Genomic DNA, 18,000 nt, shown 5'->3' with positions numbered 1-18,000 from the left:
GCCACATACAGACACACGGAGGAATTGAGGTGGGCTCTGGGGGTTGCCTGCCTGACTGAGACTTGTACTGGGGGGTGTCTGGCATTATAACTCTGTGCAGGAAGGACTGCTGTGCACTGTTGGGCTCTGACTGTGTGCAACTGAAATGCAGCTGAATGGTGGCATTGTAACACTACGCGAGTGCTTGAAACGCAATTGTGTTACTGCGTGGCAAAAAAATGCGTCACATCACCTCTGAGCACGGTTGCGCTCAGATGTAACTTTATGGGGTGGCCGTCTGTCGACTGCCGGTACTGAACTCTAACAAGCACCCGCCAAAGCATGAGAGCAGCTGACAGCCGGTGAATTCACCGCCTTCAGCTGCCCATATGAAGGAAGCCTAAGATAAATAAAAATACAAATGTAATTACCAGTGACAGTATCTGTGCCTCCTAAACTCTGCAACTTACAGTGGATAATATTTAAGTTCTGTAGCTTACCTTATATGCATCCTGTATGTTCAGTGGTTGTCCATATGCTGCCACATATCCTACAATTCCTTTATTCCACTCCAGACGGATGCAGTTATTTGAAGCCTGCTCCAGGGTTGTGCCTTCCGCTACATCAAACAGTCTGCTGACCAGGAACTTCTCATTGGAACTGTCCTCACAGACTAAGAAAAGCGAGTATCTGTCGGCAGAGATTAGTTCATTTATGTGTAAGAAGATTTTGTGACAAAGGGCAGTGACGTCTAGATGGCTGGATATATCTTTTACTAGTTCCAAAAGTCGTGTGCACTGATCACTTGCATTCGATATACGGGGAGGTTGAAGAGGCATCTGTTCCTTTTTTTCAGAATCGGCAAGAAACGTCAGCGTTCCCTCAGAGTCTTTAACCACGATGGGCCTTAGCGGCCGGTCAAATTCCGAGGCTGAGATCTTCCTCACCGGAGTGCCCTGGGCGGTGTTCTCAGTGGAACAGGCCTGCTGGTTGTGTTCTGTATTGCTTTTCCCTCCTTCCTTTGTTGCTGGTATTGTGTGAACTCTTTCAGCAAACCAAGCATTGACCATTTCTCTGAAAAAGCAGAGAAAGTGATAAATATTTCACTACAGAAAAGAACGTAATTGATGTCAACTGTCAGCATGAATATTTAAAGTGATCATTATTCACTTAACCTTTATGAAGGGAACACCACAATGGTCTGTTGGTTGACATTTGAGTACTTTCAATATAATGGTCTGTAATTTGGTTAGCATCACTTTCACAATGGAAAAAGACACCAACTTCAGGATTTGTTATCATTTACCTCAGAAGTTCCTGAGTACACTTGTGTGTTACTGCACTGATTTCAGCAACCTATATCAGTGCACAGGGATAGTACTGCCTAACGAGCACACTTCTGCCCTGCATGCATGTCTATGCACAATGCAGAGCTGTCCCATCCAATATAACTGAATTAGGTTAGTTATGTCAGTTGCAGACAATGCTCGTATGCTCAGAAATGATTTTCAGTAAAGAAGAGTCTGTCATTTCTTAAAGGGAACCTGAAGCGAGTAAAACTTAAAATAAACACATGACGTAGCTGCAAATGAATATTACATACTAACCTCACCGTCAGTTCCTCTCAGAAGCTCAATGTTTTCTTCTTACAGTGATCCCTTCCAGTTCTAACAATATTTTTCAGAACTGAAATATACTAGTTGCTGTCAGTTATATATCAGCAGTTGTCAGTTACAACTGAATGACCAAGGTAATGTCCATATTTCCCTATGGCTCAAGTGGGTAATATTACAGTTTAACAGTGTGCTGACCAGGAAGCTGTTACCGGGTAATGGCCTTTTTAAAATGAAGGACAGAGAATTCCATTGATCACAGTGGACAAATGGGACGCAGGAGAGAAGAAAGAGATTGAGGAGTAGACTACACAGGAGATATATATGACCTATGTATGGTTATTTTGACTTTTTATTTTCAGTTCAGGTTCTCTTTAACCTCTTTAGCGGTAATCCTGGCCTAGGCTCAGGGTGAATAAAAGATGCTGTAAGCGGTAATCCTGAGCCGGAATTAGCTGACCGGGGGGTAAATGTACGCAGCACAGCTACGGTTGTAACTCACCTCCGATGGGATCTTGCTCTTAGCAGCTTGTCTTCTTCTGGTCGTCGTAAGCTCTTGATCTAAATAGGTACTGACCCTAGCCAGTACACTATCCAGCAGAGGATCAACATGATAGCCAGGCAACTGGTATTATTGATTAGAAGGAAAAAACATTATGGCAAACTCCATATGCTTCTCACTTCAGTTTTTGGCTCTTGGCTGGTGTTCTACTTCAGCATTACTCTGTATTAGCAGAAGTTAGAACCATATTATGTTATATAAATCCTTTAATTTAAAGTTTGAAAATAAACTTTACAATGAACAAAATTCACCAAATAATGTGCATAAGAGCCTTCTAAACAAAACTCCCTCTATAGTTGCAAAAAGCCACTTTTAGTTAGATCTATAAATATGACAAATGAACATGTTAGTCTATGAAATAGGAGGGCTGCCAGATGAGCACAGAACTGCTGAAAAAAATAAAAACATACGAACCCACAAAATAAGCAAAAACACAGGAATGCATTAAACCTAAAGAAGAAAACAGTCTGCAGTGGTTGCATGATTTTACAAGAATCAAGAAACTGTGATGTGTTGATGGGAAGCAAAGGCCACTGACCACAAATTTAGAAAATAAGGGGAAAATAAATAAAAAATGGTGCCAAATATGAGCAATCATATCTCTAAGGGTAACAGAAACATGTTGTTATGTCCTGTGAGATTCACCAATGCCCTCTGTAACCTGCACCTAGCCCAGTGATGGGAGTTTAACAAAAACGTACTGATCACAGACTCTGAGACATTTTCTAGGCTACAGCCACATAAAATGAGGGGCAAAGGGGGTTCTCACAAAACTCTGTAGTTTTTTTTTCTTACAACATCCTGCCATATCCTCGTTCTTAGCAGCACCATGACCAATGTGTTCAGTGCAATTTCAGCTCCATACAAATCAGACACTGGGTTGTCTTGTCTTTAGTTTATTTATGGTTGTGATAATAATTATGTAACATGGTTGGTATTGTAAAGAAATGCAGCAGTTACAGCAGGAAGTATGAACTGTGAATGAGGCAAACCAGGGAGCTACGCTAGGTCTTTTAGTTTAATCTCCTAGCCGGCTTATATAATGACAGTGTTATTTCAGCTTTTTTGCAGCTCTCATGGGGATATTAAAGGACAAATATGTTTATCATGAAATTCTGGACCTGTCCCCAAAAGATGACTTCACTGTTTACAGCGTGTTTCTTGTGGGAAGAAGGTTATATACAGAGACACTGGTGACATCAGTTAACCTCACTGATTTGTTGACGGTTCTACTTTGATGCTTTGCATGTATCTTTGTAATGTTTCAAATAAATAAAACCAACATATAAGCTGTTCATTCTTGAACTGCCCTTATATACATTTGTGTAGTTAATTTACAAGTACTGTAGTATCTAACTCCATTTGGACACATGAAAAATATAATTGCATGCAGAACAACTATAAGAATTGCAAAGGTTTTAGCAAATTTTATCAACAGAGGTTTCCACTTTTGGTTGCCGTCTCTGGGGAGTTAGCACCCTTCTGCCATTAGGTGGGTATTGACTTGAGAGTGTCTAGCAAGAACCGGACCGGAAACAAGAAATTCAACACTTCTTGCGCTGCCTTAGGCTCCCTGCACACTGCAAATCCGTTTTCCGATTCCGATTCCGATTCCGTTTCCGATTCCGATTCCGATTCCGTTTCCGATTTTCCTTGAATACATTCAACAGAAAAACGGATCAAAAAACGCAGCATGCAGTTAAGATTAAAAATCTGAATCGGAATCGGATGTAAAAACAGATTAAAAATCTGAATCTGAATCTGATTTGCTTGCAGTGTGCAAGAGGCCTTAGATGTGCATATTCCCTACCCATATACAGTAAATAAGCGAGTTAGAAAATGTCAGTATTGTTATCATTACAAAGTATATACTTCCTATTTCCTCTTTCAACCACATCAAGTGGAGAGCTTGGGGCTGTCCTATCTTCAAAGTGTTGGATTGCTGTCATGAATGTAGGAACAAATAATATCAGACTTTTGCATCGTGTGGCTGCTGACAGGAATATAGCAGCATGTTCGTTCAGTGTAACATCAGGCACAGTACAATTTCAGTCAGAGCCAAAACATTCATTTAAAATTCCAGTGGCGTAGCTAAGGAGCTGTGGGCCCCGATGCAAGTTTAAACAATGGGCCCACCAAGCACTCCATACATAACAATTGATACCGGGCACCAAAACCTGCCAAGGACAGCTACAGTGTCAGAGGTGCAAGAAGGGGATGGGAAACAGATCGCTAATGATTACAACTATTCAAAGTATCTATAGAGTGGCTGGATAGTGTACTGGTTAAGGGCACCGCCTTTGACATGGGAGACCAGGGTTCAAATCCTGGCTAGGTCAAGTATCTATTCAGTAAGGAGTTCAATGCAAGAATCCCTAACACTGCAGGGTGGCCTCTTGAGCGCGTCCCAGTGGCTGCAGCTCTTGAGCGCTTTGAGTCTGACAGGAGAAAAGCGCTATACAAATGTTCAGATTAATATTATTATTATTATTACAGGACCAATAGAGAGCTAACACTGCAGTTGAGGGAAATTCATTGGAGGAGCAAATAGAGCCAGTCAATCCTCCAGCCGAAAATTCCATATACACAAAAAAAGGTAAAGGACGACACTACAGCTATGTAGATGGACACATGTCAGCAACCACATCCAGTTACTGTATATGAGAGCCCATTCACACTGCGGCATGTTATGTATGATTATTAGGAGCATTTCCCACCACCTAAATGAGTCATACAGCTGTAGGCTACAGATGTCGAGCTCCAATCCTCGAGGGCCATATCCATGCCAGTGTTTAGGATGGACTTAAAAGTTGAGAAATATGTTCTACTTGATGAACCACACCCATCCCGATTCAGTACCATCAATTAACTCCAGCTGTGCCAAAAATGTGTGAGGACCTCAGCCCATTAGGAATGCAGTATGACATCCCTGCTATAGGCCAATGGGCCCCAAGGTGCATTTTGGGAAAAGGTCCCCTCCAAGCTGATCTTGGGCCTGTGCACTGCCCCTTCAATAGCCCTAAAACAGATGGATAACCTTGTTACTGTAGTACCCTCCAATGCTCCCTGCAGGGCATTCTGCTGCCCCTATTTTACTATGCTCTTTTGCATTTTTATTGCTGTCCTGTACCCCATCAGTGCCCATACATCTAGCAATGGGCACATTAACATTATCACCTAAAACAATTATCGCACGTCACGTACCCCATCGACCACATTGGCCTGAGATTTCCCAGCATGTAGTTGAATTGACGATCAGGCATGCTTGTTGTGGCACCAAGTTTAATCTCATTCAATAAAATTACTAAATTGGATGGTTAATTGGCTGTAAAATTGATAGATGCATGGCCACCTTTACAATCCAGAAAGGAAGTGTCAATCTCTCAGAGAGTAATGGCCCATACTCATGGGCTACAATTTTCGCCACAACACGCACCCGTGAGTATGCGCCATTGCACGGGCGCGCACCGCCGCAACTCCGCCGCAACTGTCGCTAGTCCGCGTGAGTACGCGGACTAGCGACAGCAACCTCCATTGAGGTATACGGAGCTTCCGGCGGGGGGAGGAGGAACGTCGGCGACAGCTTCCGTCGCGCCGCTGGTCCCTCTTCCGCGTGTGTACGCGGAGGGACCTGGCGAGGAGCTGTCGCCCACACGCTCACGTGTGCTGGCGACAGGCACAAAAAGTTGCCCGTGAGTATGGGCCATAAAAGTGACAGCAACAAATAAAATGAAGATCACAGGGATAATAAGTGAGAAAAAACATATGCAACTGTCATAAACAGCAAGTGTCTAAACTCTTTCCATGCTATTCAAAACTAAAAATAAAAAACAGAAAAAAAAAAATTAAACAGAAGATTTCATATTTGCTTTTAACTAACTTAACTGGATATTTGTACCACAAAAAGCTTAATCAAAATTTTGAATTGGACATAGAACTGAGTGCTCACATAACTTCAATAAGGCTGAGTTCACACTATGGGTACTGCACTCACTCTGCACATTATAATGTGCATGTTACTTGTCATAGTATGAAGACTGCTATGGCGTTAGTTTGTTACAACGAAGAGATGTGAACACACCCATACAGCAAAGTGATGCCCGGCCATACGATAGTATGAACATACCCTTTAGGTATGCCTTCCTCTTAGCAATGATGAATAAGTGACTGAGGAATTGATGCACAAAAAACTTCTCATTAATTAACTCACCTTACTTATTTTTACCTCATCTATAACTAGAGCTATTAATGAGATAAAAGGCGAAGGAGAGAGAATGTATTAAATAAAAAGATGAGGGGAGAAATTCAATAAGAAAAGACTTGTAAATTAACCCCTAATGCTGGCAGTACACTAATTGCTGGCATTTTGACAGCAGCATAGAACTCAAAGCATTGCACTAGCAATAACTTTCTATGGGCCGCAGAAGATTCTGCATTTGTTTGCGTTGTTCTGCTATGACTACAAGCATCTACTTTATGCATGCTGCCAGCACTGTATTTTGCTGGGATTTATAAAATTGCACAAGAAATGCATTTCCAAAGCAAAAATGTTTGCATGTGGTCGCGGTGCAACACAAAAAAAGAAAAAACGTACACAATTTGCACACCTAAGTGTGCACCTAGCCTGAATAAATGGGTAAGACAAGTCACAACCCTCATTTATATTGAACTTTTCTCTTGGTGGACTCAAAGTGCCAGAGCTGCAGCCGCTAGGGAGCGCTCTATAGGCAGTACCAGTGTTAGGGGGTCTTGCCCAAGGTCTCCTTATTGAATAGATACTCACTTGCTGAACAGGAAGAGCCGAGAGGCAGAGGCAGAGCCCTTAACCAATACACTATCCAGCTACTTCTCCTAATTTAACCTAATTTAATACATACAAAACAGAAATTTAGTAGTAACCTCACAACATAATTACTATACTTAAAAATTAAAGCTGGAATTTCACTATTAACCATTTACCGCCATCCTAACGTATTAAAACGTCATGCTTACCGCTATTAACAGCAACATGACGTTTTAATACGTCGCGCATTCCCGCCGCTGCTACCGCCGTGTGTCCGCCGCTACCGCCGCCATTACCGTCGGGATCCCGTGCTGGGCGATTGGGGAAGAGGACTGAACAGTCCTCTACCCAATCGCAGTGCCTGGAGTGAATGGACGTGACCGCGAACAGCGGCTACGTCCATTCACATAAACAGGAAATGTAACAGTTTAATAAAGTGTGTAAAAAAAAAAAAAAAAAGTGAACACGTCCTATGAGTGTTCACCAGCGCCATCTTGTGGCCAAAAAGTATATTACACCTACAAAACACACACATTTTCAAGTATATACACATCATTAATAAAATTACACTTCCAACCCTCCCCCCCAAAAAAAACACTTGTAAAAAAAAAAAAATCAGCTTAAAAAAATAAATAAATAGTTGCCTTAGGGACTCAGCTTTTTTTATTCTATATTTTATGGGGGAAAATTAATTTTAATTTATTACATAGGGGCTTGTAATTATGGCCAGAACAAACAGAAAAATAACCACTTATATTTCAAAATAATATACTGTCGCCATACATTGTGGTAGGGACATAATCTAAACGGTTTAATTATCGGGACCACTGGGCAAATAAAACGTGTTTGTTTTATCCACAGGAGAATGTTTAATTTTAAAACTATAAAGGCTGAACACTGAGAAATAATGATTTTTTTTCTTTTTTTTTCTGTTTTTCTCATTAAAATGCATTTAGAATAAAAAAATTCTTAGCAAAATGTACTATCCACAGAAAGCCTAATTGGTGGCGAAAAAAACGAGGTATAGATCATTTTCTTGTGATAAGTAGTAATAAAGTTATTAGGGAATAAAAGGGAGGAGCGCTGACAACTGAAAATTGCTCTGGTCCGTTAGGATAAAAACCCTTGGGGGTGAACTGGTTAAACACAGACACACACACACACACACACACACACACACACACACACACACACACACACACACACACACGCACACACACTATACTTTGTCAAATTATGTACACACAATCCACTAATAAAATGATGCATGTGTTTTAAGAGAATTTGCAAGCCTCAGAAAGCAGCACCATAGATGATGTCATTTGCAGTGTTCGATTTATGTAATAACGGCTCTGTAACTGTCATGTCATGATGTCTTTCTACCCAAATACAAAAATAAAAAGTCACAGGAAATAAATGCTTATTTGCTAAAGCTGCGATAATATGCTGTTTGTGCCTGTCAGCTTTTTTTAGAATACGCTCCCAGTGTGGTTACACATTGAAGAAGGTTATTTAAAGTTATTTACACACTGAAAAAATGTGAACACAGCAATAAATGTTTAGCCCCTGACAAGGGAGCATTATTCCTTTGCATTAGACATAAAACAGGTTTTAATCTGCAGGGTCTGGTCTGTAATATTAGCAAGACGGCTCCTGGGGGGCAAGGGCTGCACGGCTCTAGCTAGCAAGGACTTAGTAAAACTACTGCTTTAAATATTGAATGATTTAGGTTAAAAGGCAGGAATGTATAAACACCCAAGGCATTTCCTCTAATCAACATAATGAAAAGGGAATGCTGATAAAAACAGAAAGATGCTTTAGCAAACAAGGCCTTTACACACATAAAAAGGCTCTTGCAGGAAAAGTGAACTCCTGTTTCAGACCACATCCCAGAACCTATGGTGGGGCCACAGTTGTTGATACGGTTATAACAGACCAAACTGAATGACACTGACTGCCATACTGCCCAGGGGCGTAACTACAGGGGAGCAGGCCCGGCAACTGCAGGGAGGTCCAAAGGTGTGGAGGGACCCCTACTACTAACCTTCCCTCCCTCCAGTAATCCAGATCGGGTGTTCTTGTGGCCACTACACGTTATGGGTGTGAAGATCCTTATGGCCACACTTGTTTTACGACTCTTGTAAGGTGGGCACCCAGGCTGTGAGGGTCACGTGCCGTAGGCAAGGGAAAGTGTCTGACCATTAAGGGGTCCAATCAGTTTTTTTTGTTGTTTTTTTTGGAGGGGGGGATGGGGGGGTCCACGATTTCTAGGTCTGCTCCTGTACCATCAACATGGATTACGTCTTTGCCTATCATTATGCTGAAGTGACACTGTTGCACATTTCTAGGGTTCCCGTGCTGCACTCCTGGGGGATGTACTACCACCTGGGTTGAACAACTGATTAACCCCCCCTCTCGTGGGTGCACTTACCAACTCCTGACTTGAATCATGCATATCACAGATAAATCTGTATTTTCCAGGCGGTGTCTTCCAATAGAAATAGCTTTATTAAAACAGGCAATGACGATGTGTGACAGACCTTATCCTCGCTCTGGCCGCGGCACACAGAGCAGTGCGTCCACACAGATTTCTGCCTGGTACTTCCTATGACATCAGCTCGCTCCCTTGCTCCGCCCAATGCGTTTCGTCAATGCAACTCATTTAGGAGCTGGTCGCGCACTCGCCAGACACCTCTAATATACCGCCGTACGTCAACATTTGTTCCGCCCGCAACTCCGCCCTCCTCGTTGCTAGGCACATCTGTTGGACGCACCTTACATAAAATTTGCATATAATATACAAAAACATATTAAAATATATATACCATATATAGAATAAAAAACCTGGTACCTAGCCTTACATATGGGCGCTATTCCTTACTATTTTTATTCATTACATATCACGTAACATTCAGAGTTCTAATGCACATATCCAATGATGTATCCTATTACCCCCCCATACTGTGCATTACGCATACAGAGATATTGCACTACCGAATAAATTGTACTAGGTAAATAAATACTGGAGCACTTTGCCTCTGGGGGCCTAACCACATATGTACATAATGTATACACAGAGATATATGTCAGTCTCCTTGTTCCCCTTTATGATTAGAAACACTGTATATACTCTCAATTCATAAGAGGGTTTACTTAAAAATAAAGTGTGTCGCATTAACGAAACGCATTGGGCGGAGCAAGGGAGCGCGCTGACGTCATAGGAAGTACCAGGCAGAAATCTGTGTGGACACACTGCTCTGTGTGCCACGGCCAGAGCGAGGATAAGGTCTGTCACACATCGTGGTTGCCGGTTTTAATAAAGCTACTTTTATTGGAAGACACCGCCTGGAAAATACACATTTATCTGTGATACGCATGATTCAAGTTGAAAGTTGGTGAGTGCACCCACGAGAGGGGGGGGGGGGGTCAATCAGTTGTTCAACCCAGGTGGTGGCACATCCCCCAGGAGTGCAGCACGAGGTGTCAGCAATTGTTTTAAAAACAACGGTACTTGGCACTATGTGCGCATTTTATCTTTTATAGGGAAATCCTCCATACTGTCTAAAGTAAGGATAATACAGAAGCGCAACTTTGGTTGGATTGTGTTGATTGAGCGAGGTACTCTTGTGAAGTTGCAATCCCCTATATATTTGGTTGGATCCGTTGAATTTCTAGGGTTCAGTGCAGTCATCCCTTACCCAAGGCTTTTCATATTGTACTGTGGCTAATTGTAAAGCCCACTGCCTGTCTATCATACCATTATATACATTTATGGATGGTGCAGTTCCCATTTGGGCTGCATCCCACTGGAAGCACTTTTTGTAGTGATTTTAGCAAGGTTTTCTGGAGTGATTTTTGGTGATTTTAAAGCACTTTTTAAGGGCTTGTTCACACTGCAGGTGTTTGTTATTTTTTAAGCGCATACGATTTTTAAAAAAAAAAATCGCCTTGAAAGCGCTTACACAATGATTCTGTATGAGATAGTTCAAATATGAGCGGCTGGTTTGTGTTCCGCTTTGTAAAGCGGTGCTTGAGCCATTTTTGAAGTGATTTCGCCTCAATGGAAGGTATAGAAAAAAAAAAAACAATCACAAAACCGCTTTGTTGAGTGATTGCGTTCACGTTTTTAAGAATCAATACATTGTATTTATTCTTATCCGTATCAAAGAGTTCACTTTCTGACTTGCGTCAGGGAGTGAATTACCAAAACGCTCGGGAAAAACGCGTCGGAAACCGCTAACCACATAAACGAATCGCCCATCCAAGCGCCGGGAATTGGAAAAAAAAAGCCTAAAAAAAGCCCACTGCAGACGGACACGCGAGCGGAATGCAATGTAAACAAGGCCTAAATTAAGGTTTCCGATGCAAGTGTAAAAGGGGCCTCAAGGGAACCTGAAGCGAGAGGTATATGGAGGCTGCCATATTTAATTCTGTTTAAATAATACCAGTTGCCTGGCTGATCTGCTGATGTCTTTGGCTGCAGTAGTGTCTGAATCAAACACCTGAAACATGCATGCAGCTAATCTTGTCAGATTTTTGTCAGAAACACCTGATCTGCATATGCTTTTTCAAGGACTATGGCTAAAAGTATTATAGGCAGAGGATCAACAAGACTGCCAGGCAACTGGTATTGACTCAACAGAAATAAATATGGCAGCCTCCGTATATCTCTCTTTTCAGGTTCCCTTTAAGGACTTGAGTGAGATGCTATTGAAACAGCCCAACATAGTGGAGCAGAGAGAGGTCCAGTGGCAGGAAACAATGACGGCAAAAGACTTGCTTGCTTACCAACACTGTCATGAATCATATTTACAAGACAGTATCACATTATAGGCTGGAACGGCCTTCTCCAAATAAAACAAAATACAAGAGACCACAGCTGCAAGAGCTTTATCTTTGTTATGACCTTGAAGTTGTGAGCAGAAAAACAAAACACTGTAGGGGAATCTTTCTGATATTCTAAAGCGATATAAGAAGTCTGTGAGTGATTTGCATGGACAGCTATGCGTTAGATGTAGTGTGTGTTTTATACTTCCTCATAGCTGCACACCATGTTCTGTCCCTGTGGCTGTCAATGCTTATGAGGCAACTGAAGTCACCTCACACCACTGACACGTCCACTGGCAATACTATCACAATGCCCAACACATGACCATGACTGAGGGAGGTAACCACTCCAGAAATACTGCATGCGCTCCAACTTTAGCACTGGTCTTAATAAATAAAATTCAACTTGAAACAATCATTACTGATTCCCTTTAAACATTGTTACTACAGAGACACTGCTGAATGCTATGCTGTTGTCTTTATTTGACCTAAAATGGACCTAGGACGCACTAAAAATTACTGGACAGTAAGGTTTAATCTAAACAGCATTTATGTTCTCCTGGACTGCTGCCAGGCTTCATACAGTCCCTGGGATCCCACATGCACACGTATGCCTCATAACGTCACTGTGTGCAGCACACAGGAGGGTAACTTGAGACCGCCACTTGAAGGGAGGGGTGGCAGAAGCATGGTCATGTGGGAGGCGGTAGAGTGTACAAACTATGGGTTTCGCAGAAGTTACAGTAAGAAGACAGGAGGGTGGAGAAAAGAAGATCTAGGTTACGTTCATACTGGGGTGTTGCATTGGACAATATGATTTTATTGCTAACTAGACCTAAGGCCCGTTACAATAATGAGCGCTAGGCCTCTGACCTCACAACCCCACCCCCTCCCGCTGCATTGTACGCAGGCCACAATGTGTACCTGCGCGCACACCCGCCCCCTGGCCCAGTCCTCCTGCTGTCCCAACGGCCGCGTGCCGCGCATGCGCAGTAGGGCAAAAGAATGGACACAGGAGGGTGCAGGGACTCAGGGGTTTTATTGTATAGGATAGGATGCAATGCAATCATGTTATAATGGTACATTCTTACTAGTGTAGTGTAGCAAATAATTCCAGGCATGATGTGCGGTATCAGACAACGTTAACCTTGTGAACAGTTGCAGTGAATAATACTTTTCATTGACTGTATGCTTCACTAGATGCATCACATACCTAACGAATGAAGCAACTTTTTTCCTCCATTGCATTATGATACTGTTTTTATGGGAAAGGCAACGCAACACCCCAGTATGGCTCTAGCCTTACTGCAGGTATATATGACAGCTTTAATGAAAACCAGTTAGAAGCTAAGAAGCTATGGTTCACAGTGCAAGTTCTACGCTGGGCCATCTCAGCTACTCTATACATAGCAATGGGCATGGTGCACCAAACCTCTCAAGGACAGTACCAGAGTCAGAGGTTTAAGCAGGGGGAGCGGAACAGTTTTTTTATTAAGTCAACAATAAAGTCATTATACCTCATACATACGTATGGACTGTCTGAGATTTTAGCTTAACAAAAGCATGGGTATGTAATCTAAAAGAATCCAGTGCAGCTTTTCAGTCTTTGGAACCTGTATATTAAGGATTTCCATGGAGCAAACTAATAGTAAGAGGAATAAATGAAGCTCTCTCATAAGCATTGCTCTTCTGCCTCCCCTCTCCTCGTCTGTATAGTCAGATCAGTAGAGATGATCAATGAGATGACATTTTTTTTCTAGCTGCATCAAATTGTATTGCAATCTGCAGCTTAACAAATTTGCCTTCTTAAAACAGAAGGTATTTGCAATTACTCCAATGTGATGCATTGTGGGACACCTCATAGACTCACTCCAACCTGAATAATCTCAAATACATTCTGTTTTAAGAACTTACATTTCTGTTTTCCATAGCATTTTAGTAAGAGGACTTTCTGGTCCCTTTCAGCCCCTTGCACACTCCTAGGAGTTCTTATTCACCATGAGCTTGCTGGGTACTCTGTAAATCTGCAGCTTGAAATTGAGACAATTTAAATTGTCAGCAATTGTCAGAACAATTGTTTAATCTGCAGAGCATTGTGCCAGTACAAAGCCCTGTGACACCAAAAAATAGTAAAAAAAGAATTGTCAGCAACTGCATTTGATTAATCGTTAAAGGCCAGCATATGTAAACTTTACTTTATAAACATAAATGCTCTGTGTTCAAGGATTTTAGCTTTTGCCTAGATATACAATTCAACTTTTCATGTCAAAGCTAAAGTTGAACAAACACCAAAGCTGTTATAGTTAGTAAATTACTTATGTCAAACTATCTTTTTTTTATTTTATTTTTAGTTACAAGTATACATTAGTAAGCTGTGGTTTTACAACCCAAATAAACCATTTTTCTTCCGAGGAAACCATGTACATGGACCATATTATTTTTGGGTACAGGGTTAACACCACTGTCAGATTCCTGTTGTGCAAAAGATCTGAGCCCTAGCAAGGCCTTATTTGACAGTGTTCCCGTCTCTGCGCATTGTACAGATAGGGCAGCTATTGTCACACATTGATTTCTAAGGCTATCCCAAACAGTCATCTGTGAAATAATTTCACACATGGAGTCATCTGGCCTGAGAATCGGGGTCAGGATCCAAGGTCTTCTTTGGTCACACAGGCAGCAGTTAATGTTCACAACTAGAAGGTATCGTTTTTCTACCATGACTGAACAAACTTCTGCATTCAGTGCACCAGGGTAGAAGTCACTGTTAAAGGCATTCTATGGCTTTGTGAAAGTGTCAGGCCCATTTCTACTATGCACATCATTTGCATTGGTTGTGCACACACTTCACGATTATGTGGAGAAATAGCCACAAGAGTGCATTGGTTATGCAACCAATGCAGAGTAGCTCTCTCAGGTAGTTTAGATGGACACCACCATGCAAAGCCAGGTTGCAAGATCATTTACCGTATACGTATGAATGTTGCTCCTCAAGTCTTCCCCATCTCTAGCTTACAGTATCCTAGGGGGGGGGGGGGGGGGGTCTTGGATTCTATCTTTTTAACATATTTATCTTGTGAGTAGTGAGCTGGCAATTGCTGAACCCCATTCTGCCAAAATCAGCTTAATTGGGCAACAATTATCTTATGTCTATGGCAAGCTTCACTGTGTGAATCATTTTGGCAGCCAATTCCTATTCTACATTCCACAGAGAAATTTATACATGGTGAGGTCTGTCCTCCAGAAGGCAACAGCCTGAAAGCATGCTGTTCAAAGCTACTTCCTAGTCACCCAGCTACATCCTGAAGAAAGCATCTCTCTCCAGGCTAAGTTCTTTTGCAGTTTTTCCTCCATTTCCTCCCTCCCAGTAATCATCTGACATAAGAATACACTAATAAAAAAAACTTAAATTGAATCTGTAATTAAAAAAAAAAGGGAGAAGTTAGATACTTACCTCAGAAGAGGGAAGCCTTTCAATAGTCCAGAGGCTTCCCGATCCATCCTCATGCCTACTGATCCTGCCCAGGGCTCTTCTGAACATATGACATGAGCTTGTCACATATTTCCTACCGTCTGCGTATGAACATGGTGGTACTGCGCATGCGCAAGTATGGGCCACTAAACCTCTCGTGCATGATGTTTTCCTCTGTGTGCGAGCAGCTTTGTGCAGCTGCGCAGGCTTGACCCTTACTCACGCATACGCCTTATGGCTCTGCTCGTCCATTGAGGGAAAGGGAAGCATGGCAGTAAAAGAACCAGCAGCGGTGTGTTCAAGGGAAACATGGGAACCTTCTGGAGCATCTAAAGGCTTCCCAATACTCAGGTAAGTATTTAAAGGGAACCAGAGAGGATCAAGTATACATACCTGGGGCTTCCTCCAGCCCCATACGCACGGATCGCTCTCACGCCGCCGTCCTCCGCTGCCTGGATCCGCCGATACCGGGTCCCGTCATTACCGCCAGTCGGCCGGCGGACGCGGCCAATTCTCCGCATCACAGGGGGCTCCCTCCATACAGTTACGCGTGTGGCTGCCTACGGCGCAGCCGCATGCATACGGGTATGGAGGGAGCCCCTGTGATGCGGACAATTGGCCGCGTCCGCCGGAAGTGACGGGCCCGGTACCGGCGGATCCAGGAAGCGGAGGATGGCAGCGTGGGAGCGATCCAGGCTTATAGGGCTGGAAGAAGCCCCAGGTATGTATAAAATCTTTTTCTATTTTAAAAATGCATTCCTCTCTGGTTCCCTTTAAAGGAAACCTAAAGTGAGAGGTATATGGAGGTTTCCATATGTATTTCCTTTTAAACAATACCAGTTGCCTGGCTGCTGATCTTCTGCCTTAGACCCTGAACAAGCATGCAGATAAGATATTTCTGACAAAAATCTTACAAGATTACCTGCATGTTTCAGGTGTGTGATTCAGACACTACTGCAGCCAATGAGATCAGCGGGATGCCAGGCAACTGGTATTGTTTAAAAGGAAATAAATATGGCAGCCTCCATATACCTTTCCCTTCAGGTTCCCTTTAAAGTAAACCAAGCACCATTTTAGTACCCAGGGAATCTTAATAGCATATTCAAATTTCATACAATAATGTGACTCATTATTAAAAAAAAACTTTTTACATTTAAAAGTTTAGCAGAGGTCTGCCCAACCACAGAAATGTCAGATAGGGACTGATGTAATTACTTTATTGCACACATTATCAAAGAGCAAACAAAATCTTCCATCAGGGGAGGGGGTGGGTACACAGGACACGGTGCTTCAAAGAGTTTAGAGAAGTCCCAGATGCTATTTTCACATCTTCGCCTGGATAAATAATGGGCAGCTAAAAGGGGAGGGGGAACATGGCAGCTTCTATAGCTATTAGAAACCAGGAAAAAAAGGCAGGGCTGTGGAGCCGGTACAAAAATAATCTCCTCAGTTTATGAAACCACTGACTCCGACTCCAGGTTCCCAAAATTGCTCTGACTGTGACTCTTCAACTCTGACTCACAGCCCTGAAAAAAATGGCGCTTAGTTCCCTTTAACATTTTTAATCACTTACATACAGTATATAATTGACATACACATGCATTAACATTTTAAAAATATCTAGAGCAAACTAAAAATGTTGAAAAACAAAACATGTACAGTAGTTGTTCACTTCACTTGCATAATGGAAATGAACATTGCGGTATTAACTTCATCCCAGAATAACACAGGCAGATTTTCCTGATGAAGCACTACAAGGAATTAGTAGGGCTGTGCAGAATGATGTGCCTGTGCCAGCATATGCTGGAGATTGGTTTGATCTGAACTGAATGGAAGCTTTTACAATGTTCAAAGTCATTTTAGCAAATGATGATTTTTTTTTCCTGATTACTTTAGCTCTTTGGTTTAGAAATGTATTATTAAAAGAACACAGTATAAAAACAAATATTAAAGCTTTTCACCTTATATTCATGTTTGCCCCTGCTAAAACGCCACTATCCAGCGGCAGAACGAGGGGTCTTTACCCCCCAAACTCCCCCGTGGTGTCCGGGGATCGCTTCCTGTTGAGGCAGGGTTAATGGTCACAGCCCTGCCTCTCAGCGCGTCTATCAGTGCAGATCGCCGCCTCTCCCCCGCCCTCTCAGTCTTTCTTCACTGAGAGGGGCGGGGGAGAGGCGGAGATCCGCCGCCGCCGCTGATAGACCCGCGTGGAGGCAGAGCTACAGCTGAAAGCTCTGCCTCCAGGAGCAGCAAAATCTACGACCAAGTTGGTTGTGGATTTTGCAGGGGGGATTTGGGGGGTAAAGACCCCTCATTTTGCCGCGGGATAGCAGCGTTTTAGCTGGGGCAAACATGCCCCTGTTAAATATAAGGTAAAAAGCGAGTTTTAATCTCGCTTCAGGGTCTCTTTAAAGTACAAAAAAAATGTTGGTACTCCATATTTGAAGCAGTCCTAAATTGAAAATAAACTGAAGAGATAAACAATTGTATGTATAGTCTAATTCCTAAAAGGACTTTCCTGGAATCCCACAGTCCTAGCAATGTTCCCCAACCCTCTCCTCAAGGCCCACCAATAGTGCATGTTTTGTATAAATCCAAAGAGGTAGTTAACTACCTGCGGACTGAGCGAGTATGAATCTACGGCGGGCAGGGGGCGCTGCGGTCCTGACCTGACATAAACTCTACGTCCCATTGACCGCGCGCCCCCGCCCGTCCCCGTCGCTCGGTCCGCTCTGCCCCCGCCGCAATGTGATGCCCTGCCTCCTCT

General features: G+C 42.7%; 1 protein-coding gene across 10 annotated transcripts in view; it reads right to left on the bottom strand.

The window, feature by feature from the left end:
- PDE5A (phosphodiesterase 5A) overlaps nt 1–18,000 on the bottom strand; it is a 236,196-nt gene that overhangs the window by 148,492 nt on the left and 69,704 nt on the right. For 5 of the 10 annotated variants that reach the window (XM_068280494.1, XM_068280429.1, XM_068280420.1 and 2 more), the window contains exon 2: nt 480–1,053. In XM_068280494.1, the coding sequence (XP_068136595.1) occupies nt 480–1,049 (570 nt within the window). In that variant the 5' untranslated portion in view covers nt 1,050–1,053. Of the gene's footprint in view, nt 1–479; nt 1,054–2,094; nt 3,807–4,026; nt 4,541–6,937; nt 7,332–18,000 lie in introns of those variants that run through there. The other 5 variants (XM_068280438.1, XM_068280456.1, XM_068280447.1 and 2 more) reach the window with 5 other exon arrangements.

This window comes from Hyperolius riggenbachi, chromosome 1, assembly GCF_040937935.1.
Source record: "Hyperolius riggenbachi isolate aHypRig1 chromosome 1, aHypRig1.pri, whole genome shotgun sequence".
Lineage (NCBI taxonomy): Eukaryota > Metazoa > Chordata > Amphibia > Anura > Hyperoliidae > Hyperolius > Hyperolius riggenbachi.
Note: the sequence above shows the minus strand (reverse complement) of the source record. Positions and strands in the feature narration are given on the sequence as shown.